This window comes from Thermobia domestica, chromosome 3 (genome assembly GCF_964235325.1).
Source record: "Thermobia domestica chromosome 3, izTheDome1.hap1.1, whole genome shotgun sequence".
In the NCBI taxonomy this organism is placed as follows: Eukaryota; Metazoa; Arthropoda; class Insecta; order Zygentoma; family Lepismatidae; genus Thermobia; species Thermobia domestica.
In genome coordinates, this window is record NC_137456.1 from 266975776 (window position 1) to 266993550 (window position 17775).

The 17775-nt window shown below is 37.3% G+C and overlaps 1 protein-coding gene across 2 annotated transcripts in view; it reads right to left on the minus strand.

Annotated features, from left to right (window-relative positions):
* Window positions 1-880: 880 nt before the first annotated feature.
* The window catches only part of LOC145681643 (uncharacterized), a 238272-nt gene continuing 221377 nt past the window's right edge, over window positions 881-17775 (minus strand). For both annotated transcript variants that reach the window (XM_081753264.1, XM_081753263.1), the window contains exon 5: window positions 881-1412. In XM_081753264.1, coding sequence (XP_081609390.1) covers window positions 1132-1412 — 281 coding nt within the window. In that variant the 3' untranslated portion in view covers window positions 881-1131. The remainder of the gene's footprint in view (window positions 1413-17775) is intronic.

Here is a 17775-nt window from a genome sequence, read left to right on the forward strand (position 1 = left end):
GCAGGATTTTAACAAGTAACGGTTGTTTAGCATTGATTTGCATAATACCTTTACAACAATACCCATTAGAATGTTTTACACATTTTTTTTCAGATTGTAAGTCATATATGTATCAAAGTTTGGTTGTAGTTGATCCAGACGTTCTGCACTAATACTCATATATATAATAGAAAATCTTCATATCAGAAAAAATAAAAATATTGAAATATATACCTCAGAATTTATCTGTAGTCAAGAATATTTACTAATCTGTATAATTTTACTAGGAAAACCAATTTTATTTCACGAAAAACGTTACTTAATGGATTCAGTTCGTGACCTTTATTACATTGTAATTAAATTCAAGAACGGGAAATCAGATTGTTTTTTTTAAGAAGAGGATAAATATATCCCGCCTTTTTATTCACAACTTTAGTTAGAAAAGTTTTACTAAATCTAGAAACTTACCTTCATATCCATAGTATTTCGCTGCAGTTCGGAAGACTGGAACTTTTGATGTGACCTTCTTATTTATTAATATCATTTACTCCTTATATGTTTGTATTTTACAAGTGCGAGAAACATTATCCGATATAAACATCGATGTCTCATAATGCAGTAAACGATATGAACTATTTCACTCCCTTATTTTGCATAATATCAGTGAATTAATTATAGACACCTAAGGAAAGTACAAAACATTCTAGAAATAATCCTCAAGATATTCTGCTAAAATATGTGGTTTTAGAGACATCTTGTACACAAACGCTTTGTCTTTCCACCTGGCAAACTGATTAGATAACTTTCCCGATCAACTTAAAAGAAATTAAATTTCTAACTATATTCATTTTTTTAAAGAATTATACAAACAAAGAAAGAAATTATAAGTTTTTAACGTAGTTTATTTTAATACTGCCACCATTTGTATACATATATCATGATACTCAATATCTATTATGTACAGTAAAATATGACTTTTCTCATGTAGAATTGAATGTGGAATAGCAAATTGTTGTGAGAATTTGGTGTTATTCATACTGTGGGAAGGCTCAAAACTACTACTTAAAGCAACTAATAAGAACGCACATATCTATGTACTATCACAGTGTGTGTACTTGAAATATGTATGCTAAACATATCCATGTCATAATATCACTGGTTTGGAGTATTGTAGTTTGCTACCAGAGAATTATATTGCGGTGGGGTACCGTACTCTGCCTGGTTATAGTTCTGAAACTGAGCATCATATTGGACGGGAGCATAGTATTGTACCGGAGCACCGTATTGTGTTGGAGCAGAGTACTGCAGTGGGGCACCATAACCTGCAGCATAACCTCCTTGTAGGGGTATTGGTTGTCCTTCTTCATTTGCTTTCTTTGTCTCAAGTTCTCTCGTGTAGCTCATCACCACCACTAACGCAAAGCAAGATATACCTGGAAAATAAAAATTATAAAATTAAAACAAAAAATGAAATACGAATTGAGGAAATTAATTGCTCGTGCTGGTGCTAAAGTATTGTGCAACTGTTTCGGAGTCTGACGGGTTATAATAAGTGAATTGTACCAATGCCTGGAACACGCGTTGGTTACCGGCCATGTTACTACGTTAGTGATTTGACTAGGGTTGCACTTTTGTCGTTGCTAGTGGGTTCATTATCTACTATTATGTTATCGTCTAACGTCTGATGTTTTTATTTTGTGCTATAAAGAAGAAAGATGGCAACATCAACTAGGAAGAATATGTCAAGAGCAGAAAGTATTATTTGTAGTGCCAATGATCTCGAGTGCAGAAAGCTTCTCACTTACGAAGACTTTATGGCACGTTACTTATTTTCGCGTCAGCAAATGAAGGTAGTCTGTTGCAAATAACTAGCAGAGTATTTGATTTCCAAGAAGGTAGCAGAAAAGGGGGAAGATATTTGCAAACATGCTCGAATGCTCGTTGTTTCGCTCCACAGCATACCAAAAATAATCAACGGCTATCTGAAAATCTGAAAAGTATTTTCTTTTAATTTCAACTAGGAGGGAGAATGAAATAAAATGATGAGGATTGAAAGAGCGGGTCAATAAATTGGTTGATATAGAAGTTTGCAAGTGTTTAGTTTGGGCGGAGTGTCGTTGTAACTGCAAATTCAAGTTACCTGAATCGGAAAGAGTAATATAAGAAAATCCTCTAGTCTGCTTCGGGACATTTCGCTTTTCCTCTCTTCTTGCTTAGTCTGGTTCGGGGCTCTGTAATCATTAACCCACTCACTGCTTGCCCCAGAGCTTTGAGGAATCCTTCATCACTCTGCTAAATCTGCTACGAGGCTTTGTGGAGATCCTGTCTACGACCTCTTGACCAAGGACTACCTATTTCTAACTTCATAAATATAGAGAAAATATCTTTGTAGTGTTTTGTAAAATACTGTTAATTACTGAAATGTTATATTAAAACCCTGTAGTAGGAGTCGATTGCGGAAGCTCCATTTATTACCTTGCTCTACCTAAATCCTATATGGGACGGAGATGTACATGGTCCAGTCTTTGACCGCCTCAGTTTTTATCTGAATACTCTCTTACCGGACGGTATTTTTTAAACCGGAATTGAACGTTTTTTTTAAATTCATAGGTATGCGACTTTCTTACCGGTGAACTTAGTGACTCGGACGTGACTATATTTTAATGTATGCCTTATACCAGATTAGGCAAAAGAGACTTTCCGGGAGACAGTGCTAAGATGGAACATCGTATAATATCTCTCACCTTGCTAAGTACTCTGGACACGTTACAGAAATTCCGGATAGTTTTTTTTGTGTTATTTGAACACCTGGCTCAATTGCTTTCCTGGAATGACAAGCAAAATGAGGACCTCCTACCCATGTATCTTCAGGACAAGGTTCTTGATTTGGTATGGCTATTAAAAGCACAAAACTAATTGGACACACTCAGTTATGATCAATTGAAAGCCAAAGTAACGGATGTAAGTAGGCCTAAATTGCGAGTATCAGGCAGAATTTGAAAATTTTCAGATTCAACAGCGAAAATATACCTATTGACACATATTTTTAAAGAATATTAAAGGTTATCAGTCAAGTAATGCCTGAGTCAACTGAGAAACAAAAATTAACTATTTATCTTTGGGTTTAAAGAAACATTTCCTACAAAAAAAGCACAATTGGAACCATTTTGTACAGTACAGGCTTAAACGTCATATTTACATAACTTGTCATAATCTTATGAAAAAGCGTGATTATGTAGTATTACAGCCAGGGTTTGTCGAAGTGGGCCCAGCCATCTAGAAAAGCACTTTAAAACCCTCCTGGGTTTTTGAGTTTTTGTTAGTATATTATTGTTACAACTAATGTGATGACACTGAAAGTGATTTTTATCAGATTTTGGTCACTTCTTGGGCGAATTAGATGCTTTCACTTTGAATTACACAACATCTTTCAACATAAGACCTTCATACATTTCTGAAAGAATAAGAAATCTTACCGTAGCTTGAGATAATGATAAAACAGAGTAACGTATGGAATATGCTTATAACCTGTCGAAAGTAAAGGATACAATTTTATATTTTTGTAAATATACAGTAAAGAAACCAAGCTGCATTTTCGAAAAAGAACGACGTAAACGAAGAATTCAGAAAATTCCCGCAATTGAACGCAAAAAAACATCAAAAGAGAATACTTCTTTAACAATAGAACCATTTATTTTACGCTAGAAAATATTTAATTTCATCTACGACATTTTGAAACATTTACTTTATAAAATAGGAATTATATATTTAATCGTTTTAAATTAATTTTCTGGAAATAACTGTCTTGCAACAAGTGCTCGGGAAATTCCCGTAATTCAACGCACAGAGTATTGGAAGTTATCTTCAACAAAACAATTGGCGAGTGTCACTGAGGCTCCTGGGATGATATTATCTATATTTGTTCATTCGTCCGTTAGATCATTAAACGAAAATGTAACCTCATCAGCCCTGACCGCCCCCCTTTCAAGCTACCCACCCACTTACAGGACTTCGTCCTATATCCGCCTCTGGTGTACCACACATACTCTATGGTACAGTAAGAGACACTTCTGGATGGTACAGCCATATGGAGATTTACGGCAAAAGTGTTCCACCAGTCGAGTCCAAAGTATTGGCCGGGAAGTATTGCAACCGAATTAGCTTTAAAAGAAGACGGGTGGCATAATCGCCAGGCACCGAAAATTCCCGTACACTTGGGTGAAATTCCCACTACCGTCTACAGCATCATTTCTACAAAATGAAATGAATCTTAGACGTTTAGTTCTTATGCCAAACATACTACTTGATATACGCCCTATTCGTGAAAATAAAGCACAACAAAAAATAAAAGTCAAATCCTGTTGCTATTGTAATGAATTCTCTTTAAGACGTTTGATCTGAAATGACTTTGCAGAACCTGAATAAATAATCTGTCACTTCAGGGGGTGGGGGTAAAAAGAGCAAATGCTCTCCTCCTACAGTATGAAAACATATACTTTCAATCAAATGCTTAGCGAGAGTGAGCCCATTGGTATAGCGCTTTTATGCAAATATGATGAAGGAGAAATACACCCACATGTGCAAATTCAGAATTGGAGACAAAAGGATCGGATAGCTTCCATATTTTGTCGCAAATTTTGATTTTGTAAGTAGACATGTAAAAGCTCACCCGAACCTGAGAGCATCCCATTACCAATTGTTGAATTCAAGTGGACAGCATCAAATGATTAGGGAGGGAGAGAAACATCTTAAGATATGGGGAACGAACAATGGAAAAAAATACCAACTTCCCCCGACCGGACTCTATCCCTAAACCCCATGATTAGCAACCCACGCCTCAGCTCACTTAATATTTTTTGTACTCTGTCACTAATATTACATAGCAAAATTACATGGAGACAATATAGGGGTAATCTAGGACCGACCACTGGGAAGAGATTCCAAGATGTGGTTCTGAGCGCACCCACTCCGCTGTATGATGATAATGGTTATGCATCACAAGGAAAAAGTTCACAAGCACAATCCATGGCCTCCCGGTCTTTCCCGAAGGTGGGACAGAGCTGCATGCAAAAAACACTGAAAGACTGTCTTTCTAGATCGACTGAAAAATATTTGCGGCGTTCCCGTTGTAAAAAGTCGAAATATAAGCTTTCATCATTTCACGGCATGGAATGATGAACATATAACAATGTGGTACCACTAACCAGAGGACCGTATTATGTTTGTTTTTTGGGTAATACTGAAATGCAGGAAAGAATAGGTGATCTACGGTAAATAAAGGAACAGGTGTACGGCAGATCAAGCTCAACATACGAAGGAGGATGTACCAAATAATATCGTCACCTGAACATGACATGTAGCGATGGGGTAGTGTGTCGGAGTGGTCACAATATTTGCAGGTGAGGGTTGTGGTACGTCCAATGCACAGAAGTCTTTCTTGTGTGGCAATCAGTTGATGAACTATGGTCGTCTATACCGCTTGTGTGTGCAAAGGGAGGACATTGGTTCTTAGATTTTGCCAAATATGGCGCCATTGTTTATTGGGGAACATATCCTGTACCCGGACTCTCAAATCTAGAAGTGACGCTCTCCACAATTGCTGGTATAAGGTTTGGTGAGTATATGTAGTAGGGGAAGCAAGCTCACCAGAATATGTCCATGCTTGAACAAGATTGGAGACATAAATTTGCCAAATCTGCAGAAAGGCGGATTCCTTGGTTGGGAGTATTTGGGCAAGAAACATTCGATCCACACCCGTGTATATTCCATGTTTTGCTCAACGTCTTGATACGCATCTAGCATGTATAAAACTTGACTTCTAAGACGAATGTTTACGAGTCCAAGGTCCCCTTCGCTGCGAGCAAGATAAATAGTGTTGTGGTGGAGATCTGTACTCGACATTGGGCCGATTGGTATAGTTGTCTTATGACTTGTTGAAATGCAGGAGAAAATCCCCAAGCGTCTAAAGTTTGAAGAAGAAACCCGTGATCAACGCAGTCATATGCGGAAGAAAAATCTATGCCAGGGACCCCCGCTTTAATGCGCCGAGTTTGCACGTACGCTATAAACGAACGTAACACATAATAGATGTTATATTTGGGGTGGGTGGCTGCCTGATACGGCCTAATATACTTTTACAATATGGGTTTTAAACGTACCGTCAGAATTTTGTGAATAGTTTCAAATCGGTAGGCAGTAAAGTGATGGGTCTGTACTCCTGTACAGTCTGGGAAGTGGCGGATTTTTGGATAAATATTGTGATTCCGACGTTAACGCGGATGAGGCCTCCCTTTAAATATGTATTAAACAACTTGACGAGGGTATCTGAAAGAAAAGTCCAGTATTGTTTATAGAACGCGTACGGCAGACCTTCATATCCTGGCGCGCCCTTTCCTTTTGTTGCCTGGAGGGCCATCCATATTTCCTGAGAAGTTATGGGGCGCATGAGATCACGACCCTCTTCCTCTGTAATCAGTTTGGGAATAATCGACAAAAAACTGAGTTGTAACATTGGTGTCAGAAGGTCGGGGTTGTACTAATTTATGGTAATGCTCACGGAAAACATTTAGGATCTGAATCGAATCACTAGTCATATCACCATTCGGGAGACGGACGGAAAGCTACTATTGTAGCCTGTTTCCGCCGGTGCAATTGACGTGCAACGTCGTAAATAGTGACAGTTTCCTGGGCAAGCCTATAATATGTGGTCTCATTAATAAAAGAAGGCATGAGTGTGGGAGCTGGAGATTTGGAGTCGTAGTTTGAGCTGTTGCACTGTGCGTTTATTCTGTAGTGAGGGGGCCGCACACCATGCCTGACGCAATGTCTCATAGAGGAAGTCAAACATCAACTGCCGATCGTGTCGTGTTTCGTGTCCTTTGCCTTGGAAGAACCGAGCGATCTTAGGTTTAAGGAATGTCGTCCACCAAGAGGCGAGATCTGGAAAATATTGTTGCATCCTTTCCCAATAGTAATATTGTTGTGCCAGTTCCTCCCGATAACCGTCGTGGTGAAGTAAGTATGTATTTAACTTCCAGTATCCTCGCCTGCTAAGGGCTGGCAAGGGTTGATATTTTTTTATGTCTGCTTGATCGCTGCATGATCGGTGAAAGATGGTATAATAGTCTGTACGTCAATAATAGTGTGAAGTAAGTCAGGAGTGACGTATATTTTGTCAATCCTACTTTTGGAATGTGGAGTACAATGGGTATAGATCCTCGGTGAATTGGAAACAATGACTACATCCCTTAAGTGATAATCCCGCAAAAATTCAAAAAAAAGGGACAAGGGGGGCGGAATTGAATCTGCGCTGGTTTCAGTGGTATTCCAATCAGCCATGATTACTATACGAGAAATATTAGGAGGCAGGAATTGTGGCAAACTTTGGCCATAAAATTTAACCCGTTCCTTCTTAGCTGTATAGCCAGAAGGAGAATAGAGTCCGACGACCAGGTGCCCCTGAATGACACAATGAATAATACGTCTGTCAGGGGAGAGAGTAAGATTGGTATACCCCAATCCTTTTCTGATAAACATCCATACTCCACTTGTGGGTCCTAAATTAGCAAACTCATCATAGTCCAGCATATTGTGAAATGAATCATGTATAAGTTCGTGCACACAAACTACACCCGGTTTATGACATAAGAGAAATTGTTTTAAATATGCTTTTTTATCGTCACTACTTGCGCGATTTAAATTTATCGTGAGAAGGGATAAAGAGTTTATCACAGTCATATAGAGGAAAATTTCGTAGTATAACACTTCTGTGCAATGTCGATATCTACGTAAATTAGCTCTACTCAAAGTTAATATGAGTCTTAAAACTAAGAAGTGAAGCAAAAAATAACTTAGAAAATCCATGATAGATGTTAATGAATATAAGTGCTGCAGTTAAAAGATAAAACATACATCGACGGTAGATTTAAACACAACTAACACTCAAGGATTTGCTGTTTGTATACGTGATAAATACCGCTGTTCCACTCTGCACTCTTGCACTATTAGAATCGGAGGGCACCTGTGTTGTACACACGTGACGTAGAGAAGGAACAAAACAAAAAGGAGTCACACACCACACTACTTGGGGTGAATTCATATCCATTGACCTTGAAGACCAATACCTTATGTATCTCTTTCGAACACCGGCTTCTGGCGAGTACGTGGATCTCGTTCGCAAGACAGAGAGACTTGGCTGCCTTCCAAGTGAGAATTCAGTTCTTCCTTCCGGGATAATTTTCGTCGTTTTGTTTAGAAATACATCGCTAAATTTAATTCCTTGTGTCTCATGCTGGAGGAACTAGCTTTCAAAGGGTTCAAGATGCTCTACCTGTGTCTCTTTCGGGACCTCGCTATCCTCAACTGGTGAGGGACTTGGTTCAACCTCCATGTTTTGTGAGGTGATATGCTGCTTTACTCGTATGCCGGAGGCCTCCGATGTAGTCGATAAAGGCACTCGTTTACTGGGAAGTTGGGTATCGTCCTTCGCTTTCTCAAGAGACGTTATTGTAAGTGCAGGGAACTCCTTTGGGTCCGAAACCGAGGGTCGATGCTCAAGATCATCTTCTTGGTCACCAGATTTCGTAGAAATGACAGGTAGGGCTAATTTGTAGAATGTCATAGGAGTCACTTTTCCAAGTTCTGTCATGTGAGGAATTGACGGGGAAGTGGTCGGGATGACACACGTTCCCCCTCGGGGTTGAGCCCCCCGTTTCAGTACACAATTCGCTACTGTGTGCATAGAGCTTTGGCATCGGAAACATGTAATCCGTTGTCCACTGTATGATACTCCTACTTTATAACAATGGACTAGAAGTCGGGATGGCACATGAGATGTCAGTTTAATATGTACATAGCGAGTTCCAGTTTTAATACCAGGGGAATAAGGAGGGGCCCATTCCTGATCTTCTATTTTAATCACTGAACCATATGCACTAAGAGCCTCACTCAATAAGTTATTCGGTGCCTCGATAGGGAACTCAAACACACGAAGGAGGGTAGTCGGATCTACTGCGGAAATAATTCGAACAAAACTCACTTCCTTATTTGAATGAGTGAATGGGACCTCACTAGGGGCATGAGCTGCAAAGTCATCGTAATCCTGTTGCGTTTTGAATTTTAGAAAAATACAAAAGTTTTCACTATTTAACTGCATGGCACTGATGTGATCAAAAATACATGGGAAAGTGGAGTTCATCCAATGGTAGATTTGCAAGGGGACTGGTCGAACTGCACGGAACTTCTTGTCAAATTCTAGTTTAAATTAAAGATCTTTTTTATATTCCATATTCACGTTTGCACTGATACACCGACACTACGCCGAAACGGCAATAATCGAGAGTACGGAGTATAACTCCTACTTCAGTAGATTTGCTTTGATATAGTAATCAAAGCTATGAAATACACCTAATGTATATATGGTCTACGATACTATAGGCTATAGTACACTGTGGAAGCACCAGAGCAACCGTGTTGTCTCGACGGCGGCTCGATGCGAACCGTGTGCTCACTCATCCACGGAGACACAAAGAACTACAGACAGTCATACGTCAGGAAAAAAAGTTCGTTACGACCACTGATTTATTTGTATGGGGAAGCTAGAGAAATCCCCGTCTCTAGTTTTTCTTTCCTTGTCACTTATTTAATTTCTGTTGTCCCAGCCTGAGAAGAATATTTTCCACCCTTGGAAAATTTCCTAACAACTTGCATACATTTTTAGCAACACGAAACATTTGTTCATAGATGTTTTGCATAATTATACTTATACAAACGAATTATTTCCAATTCTATGAATTCCCGTACTAAGTAAACAGAAGTACTGAGTATGAAATTTTATATCTCGCGAATAGTTTTGCAGAAAATATCTAAACTAAATTTTCTATTGGGAACAGGAAGAAGCACACACGCGGGGCTTAGGAAGCAGATTGCGCCCATAAGATTTGTTTTGGTGAGTAAGGGACATAAATTTATGATTTATAATCAGGAACAATGGATGCTACCAAGCAGTGGCGTAGCCAGGAGGTTTGAAACGCCCGACATTTGTAGAAGTTGTTAATATAAGGCCTAAGATTGCGGTTTTATTTAAACTTTTTCCCGGGGTGAACTCCCGGACACATCCCAAATGAACATTTAGCCAGCCGTGCTCCTGAAATCAAATTCTGGCAACGCTCGTGCTACCAAGTGATGTATTCTCTGTCACATAAGAGAATGCATGTTTCCCGTGTGATACTATTTTTTCCCATTGCCATTAGAATGAAATCGCTACACATTCCTTGCTACCATATCGCGATTTAATTAAATGTATTAAAAGTTTTTAAAGCTCAATCCCTAACCAAATCGATAACTGCATGATCTATCTTTTTGCAGTTCACCCAAGACACCACAGAAATATCCTAAAACTTAATAAAAGGATAAAAATTCTTTCACAGCCTGAAGCTTACGATTATTGCCATATATTTATAGCGTAGATGTTTCGTGTACCTTACTCCGTAGCTCATTGGATCCGTGCAGAATTCCCTTCCCCGCGACCCGTGTTCGAATCTTCGTGTCGCTATTTTTTATTTTTATTTTATTATTGATCAGGTAGGACTCCAGTAGAAAGAAACATATGGTTACAGTTCACGGTGTCATTCGATATTCTGCAAGTATATATTTATTTTTTTCTTGTCAAGCAAAAAACGAAGTAGAATTTTACAAGGGTAAAACTTCTAGATTTGACTGTTAATAAGAACTATGAATAAGATTACAGCTCAAAATAAATTGAATATGGTCAAGGAAATGGATTTCAGCTGTTTTGTGTGTGATCAGCACATTGACTTCCATCATCCCTATTTCTGGAACTAAATATCACTATTTTTGTTCTTTTCGTTTTTATATAAAATTCTCATCTTTTAGTCCTTAACAAAACAGAGATTATTCTTCAAACTGTCACTATGGGATTACATTTCATTATATAATGAAATGAAACAATATATATATACTATATATATATATACTTATACTATATATATACTATATATATATATATATACCTAAAAATATCGCAAATAATATGACAAATTTTATGAATAATTTTATAATGGAACTAAGCAATGTTTTATAATACAATAAACTGAATGAAATGCAGGGTATTTGAAGTTAGCGATAATATTTCCAGTAAATTCTGAAATAAAAGTTCCTTGAACAGATATGGACACATCACCATGAAATATACACCTTGAATTTGATTCTCGATAGAATCTGAAATATGTTAGGAACTTTAAACATTGAATAACGCAAAACAAGTCTGAATCCCATGGTTGTAATAGTCTCGTTACAAACTCACTCTTTTTATATAAATCAACCAATCTACAGCCGGATCTTTTATCAAGAAGTATTTTCTGCTTTGGGTATATTTCAGGGAGAACATTTAACGCCAACTTTTTATTAGGAAATGTAGCAACTTATCAAAATGAATAATGCTAAAAATAGCCTACTTCGCTTGCTAGAACTTATGTTTGGTTGAAAGTTCATACATCAAATCGTTTGTTTTGTTTGTTTGTTTCTTGTTTTATTTTTTTTTGTTCTCTTAGGTTTCTGAATACTTCGGAAGATATTAATAGAATGCTTGTAATTATACATTTATGTTTGCTCTGTTTGATATGAAAAAATATTTATTATGAAGAAAATGGTCTGCAGAGCTCTTTGTAGAATGTCTGTTATTAGTTGTAGTAGTTGCTTTTACTTTAGCGTCCCATTCAGCAGCAAGGCTATATGAGACATGAAATTACAGCTTAACGTGGGATCCGAAACCATAGGCTTCTACTGAGAATCGAGCTCTGTTTTTAGGGAAAAAATCTAACCACAGTCAGTTCCTACCCGTTGGGGTTAGAACATACCCTACTATTATACTGGTATTTGGAAGTAGTGATAATTGGTGACGAATTTCGTGACCTGGAAGCAATCACACTCGTGTCCCGGCATGACCGGAGCAGACCTGGAGACGACACGTCGTCATACGCACGATGAATTTGTATGATACTGTTAAATATTAAAGTTAATACATCATTTTTTATATCAATAAATAACTTAAATAAAAAGACAGTAACAATACTATTAACGTATATCTACATAGTATATAAATGAAAAATGCGTTGTCTATCATAACGAAAAATGGCTGAACCGTGTGAAATGAATTTTATTGACATAGTTAACCTCTAGCTTGGACTAGGTTGTTGAGATCTTGCTCGGGAGAGTACTCCCGGAAGTAGTAACTAAATACACGATTCTGGTTGGCGTTATTTGTATCTTGCTACGTAGCCTATACCTATTTATACAACAGAAATCATACGGTTGTTGCTTTCGATCCCCTTGTTCGTGCCCGCTAGCGTTGTAGGCAGGTAACAACAATTGCTTTTGGCTGGTAACAAGAATTGCTGAAGAAAATTTTCTATTTCTTTAAATCGCTCATAACACTTTTTCACAATGAAATATGATGAAAAAATACTCAAAAAGGCGATTTGCTTACTTTTGTGGACATAAGTAGTAGTGGTGGAAGTAGTACAGAAGCGAAGATATACATATAACTTTCCATGATATCATGAAAATAAAAACATGACTACCAACTCTATTCAGAAGGTAGGTATATTGCCACGTGTCGAACCGAGTTGTTTGCTACGCGACGTTTTGCCTTCAGGCAAACTACTGGCTATCGTCTAGGTAAGTCTTAAGGGCCACCATGAAGAAAGAAAGAAAGAAAGAAAAAGGTATGCTTATTTCATGGGGAGAACAAAATAGAATAGTCTCTCTCCTCCTTGACATTAAGTGTTTGAAACCGATGCTGTAATGAATATCCATTTTTCTAATTTCCTTACGAGGCTAAAGGGAAACGTTAATTCTTCTATATTTGAAAGAAAAATATATCCCATATATCACACACATAACGAAATAAAATAGCATATTTATCTAAGCCTTGGCCTTAAGTGCTTTAAAATTTTTCAGAATATTTTTCCTTATTCCCGTAGAAAAAAGAAAAAATGAGATTCGTTAATTTCCATAGAAAAAGAAAGAAAAATATAATTATACTTATTAAACAAAAAGAATGAAATAAAATATATTTAAAATAAAGAAATAGCGGCAGAAATAGTTAGACGATGTAAAATGAACATAGAGAACGTGACCCGATAAATAACGTACTCATTGTTGTTTTGTTTTTTAAAGTGGTTCAAAGCATTGTATATGCATGTAGGTTTGTTCGACTGTTCGGTGCTCATGCGTAGTATTGGAAGAGCTACGTAAACCTTCCGTCAGTAGCCATGGAGCGTTGGTTTAACAAGCATCGCGCTTTCGCAGTGGAGTGTTTCTTCAAGAACAAAGACTCTGCAACAATTACGCAGCGTAAGTGTCGGCGTCATTTTAACATTGGCTGAATTGGACAGGTACCGACACGACAAACTATTCTTAATTGGGTGAAAAAGTTCCGAGCTTCGTCTTCTGCAATATCAAAGAAATCCCCAGGTCGATGACGTTCAGTGAGAACACCAGGCAACATAGAGAGGGTTCGAGGAGAAATAATTAGAAGTCCAAGGCGTTTAGCTCGTCGGCATGCTGTGTTACTTGGCATGTCAGATAGGAGTGTGCGGGGAATATTACACCAGGTCATATACTTCCACCCATTCAAAATTCAGATGATTTACAAGTTGCTTCCTGAGGATTTTAATGCTAGCGTAAAATTCTGCAATACGCAGTTGCAAATGATTAATGAGAACCGAAACTTTATGCAGAGGTTAATCATGTCCGACGAGGGTCATCTTCACATTCATGGATGTGTAAATAAGCAGAATTTCCGTTACTGGGCACACAGAAATCCAAGGATGTTGCATGAAGTGCCCCTTCATAGCTCTAAAATAACAGCCCAGATAGCAGAAACAGCTTGCCACAAGCATGATATAAGCTTGTCGTGACAAGGATATAAGCTTGTCCCAAGCTTGTTACGACAAGTCTGTAAGCGTATATCAAGGCTGATTCAAGCGACGAAGTTGACAGGCGACAAGCATATTGTAGGCTTGTACTGCAAGATTGTTTCAAGCTTGTCAGTTCAAGCTTATTGCAAACTTGTTACATAAAGCATGCTATAGGCTGGTTATTTCAAGTTTATTTCAAACTTGGTACGTAATGCTTGCTCCAGGCTTGTTACCTCAAGTCTATTTCAAACTTGAGACATAATGCTTGCTACAGGCTTGTCACCTCAAGCTTATTTCAAGCTGTTCACTTGGAGTTTAGCACATGCTTAATATGTCTCGTTTATTGCAAGCTTCTCAGTAAAGCTTGATACAAATTTATTTCTGCACGTGAGAAAATGGTTCATCTGCTTGGCGACATCTATAATGTTTGATGTGTAGGTTAGTATAATGTTCAATGTGTAAGTTACATAAATGATGGTGTGTATTCTTTTGTCATCTGAGGGTGTTTGGATATTGCCATCACTTTATTGGCATTCTTTTAAATATATATAGGGGAAACCATACCATACTTACTATTAATAGTAAACATAGTATTATCCTATCGTAGTAGGCTATGGTTTCTGCAATATTTTTAAAAGAATGCCAATAAAGTGGTGGCAATATCCAAACACCCTCAGATGGCAAAAGAACACACACCATCATTTATGTAACTTACACACTGAACATTATATTAACCTTCACATCAAACATTATACATGACGCCAACCAGATGAATCACATTCTCACGTGCAGAAATAAATCTGTATCAAGATAGACACTACTGGACCTCACTTCAAACCTTATACAAAATGAAATCAAGCTCATATAGACAACAATTCTGCAAAAATAAACGTAAAGGTGAGGACGAAAGAACTGTTAAACCTACATAAGCAATGTTCTGAGAAAGAATAGTTGTGTTCGGTCAAAATGAAAGCAAAATATGGATACGTTCACAATCTTTATTATGCTTCTTTCCTTCGTCCATTATGCGTCTTTGCAGCACGAGGTTTATTTCTGTTGAGTAACATTATTGAGATATCATGTTAAATTATAAGTCCATGTCTCACACAACATTGGTGTTGAATATATACCCCATACTCCAGTCTATTGAGAATAGTTACTTATCTCAATATAGAAAGCAACACTTTTCCTGAGTTCCTTGGTGAATATACTATGCGACCTGGCAGATCAGCATCCAATTAGTTTACCATTAACCACAGTTTGATGTTGAAGTTGAGCGTCCCGTTTCAGCACGAAGCTTTATATGAGACACTGACCTGTAGAATCCGCAGTAATGCGTTCAGTGTTTGTAAGGTCTTCCACTGAGAATCAATCACGACCCTAGGCGCAGCAAAGACGTACACCACTAGACAAAGGTGTAAGGGCTAAGCAAACTTTTAAATTATCAGATTTCAGGAAAGAAATATAAATTAAATCCTAGAACCACTGCTACACAGGGTGCGAAATACTGAGGATGGCCATTCCCACACTTCAAAATTTTGGAAGAAAATTCATCCTCAATAATTTACTGGCGAGATATGGTGACACTGACACTGTCAGAAGTATACAAACTATTTACAGTAAATCTGTGCAGATAGTGGACAACATAGTGGTTAAGCATTATCCCTAACTTTACATAGTTCAATAATTTTGGATGTTCAATATATGAAATCTTCATTTCAAAACTTTCCAGTGCATTTTTTTTACTTATTTATCTACTCCTCTCTCTCCCCGATCACAACTGTTATTATTTCGCATCCTGCTGCTACATAATTGAAATAAATTATCCCTACATTCTACGCAATAACTGATATAAAGTTTCATGAAAACAATCAGCTTGTATTACAATGTTATTTATTGAACTTATTTACATTTTTTGTATTATTTCTAACTTATTTCCTTAATTGGGTTCCTCAACTTCAACGGTGTCACCTTCCACTAAAGGTTTTGAATTTCTTCGTTCTCTGCAAAATAACGATCATAAATACGTACTGAAAACATGTAATTGATTGCACAGTTAAAAGAAAACATTCATATTGTTTACCTTATAAATACGCTTTCATTAAAATACATTATTATTCTTTGAAGTAAGTGCCACACAAGGCAACCCAGTCTGGCACTCGTTTCTGAGATCTGGTGATCCATGGCTTGGAAGCACTCCAAATATGATCTCTATAGCATTACGGTAGAATTTTTATAGTGAATTAATATTCCCTAATCGAGCTCACCTATTCAGATGTTAGATTTGCAGTGTGACACTTCTTATTCAAAGTGTCTTGACTGTCAAATACAATATAATTCATCTTCCCATACTGAAAATTAATAAAGTAATTTTAAACACTACTATACACAAACATTACACAAACACTATTTCGGTTCAGTGGAATCCCTTATATTCTACATTTTACGTTTTACAGCCTTATTCGATTAAATTTTGACGATCACTCATAAGAAACACTTGAAAGGAAAGAATCGCATTTGTTACAATTACAACATACTTTCCCATAATCTGATATTTAGTCGACTGGGGATCGCACGGATATGTCTGGGTCATACAGGGTCAGGGATCTGACTACTTCGTGATCACGAGTCACGAAGTATGTGACTCGTTTCATCACTGGTACCATTGCATGGTATTTATTCACTTTACCTATTTCAATGTTCTAGTGCCAGTAAATTTTCAGTACAAGTTTTTTCCTAGCTGAAAACGTGCATTGTTCTGTGAGAGCATCAATTGAGATAAATCCAGAAAATGTCATATTGACTCACTCGGTACTGTTGTATAAGTACGGCGTTACGAAAAACAAACGAAGTGATCACTGATATAAGAAATCACTGAGGGATGGAAGAACAAATATTTACGTATCTCTTTAATTTTCTCTCCATGCCTTGTATGAAATGCAATCTGATCTCACGATTCACAGGAAAGATAGGCCATAAGTGTGTGAACCTATATACCTTGTATTCTTCACGGAGCAACACAAATGATAGATGATGACATACAAGACGTTATCCTGCGTAATGTACAACAGAACGCATGGGAAAGTGTAGTTCGCAATTTACAGGAAAAGCGTAAGAATTTACTAAAATAGGTACCGTGTACACGGACAACTTCGTACCATTTTGCAACGAGTTTGGAACATACCTTAGAGGTTCAATTAAATATTTCTATTTAAAAATATATAAAAAAAGTTACTGGTGACTAATACGTAAGGAGATGTTGAGCAACAATTCTATGGATTTATTTGTGACAGTAAAACAAACGGATTTCAATCCTGAGCCTTACAGCGGAGGAATACATCTTTGCAACGTTTCATTCTTTCAAAACACAAGAATCACTGAGAGGAGGACATGCATATTGCCTTCATCATACATATCAAATGAAGAAGGGATGACTCATTACCGTAACTGTAACACTAAGTTTATTTGACCCATATTCATGGAACGTCGTGTCAGAATCATTAGCGTCGTTTCACAATTCATTATAAGGAAGTAATAAATACTACTGCGACCTATCGACCTAGTTCTTTATATCCCATTTTTGAAAGCAGAAACATTTCTCAGTGTACATGGCACAAAGCAGGCAAATCACTTCATTTACTTCAATCCAGTCAAATTCTGAATGCATTTTAAGACCTATGTCTCCCTATGTATTTTCCTGGTAATTTGTTGTTGAGTGTTTACGCATACTCATACTTTGGTGTGCTCCATCCTATTGAAATCTTTTTGTCTTTGGAAAAAAAACTACTCTTACTTTTTTTAAATTTATTTTTTATTACTGCCACTGCTGAATGAAGTCTTTATCTTGTGGATAAAA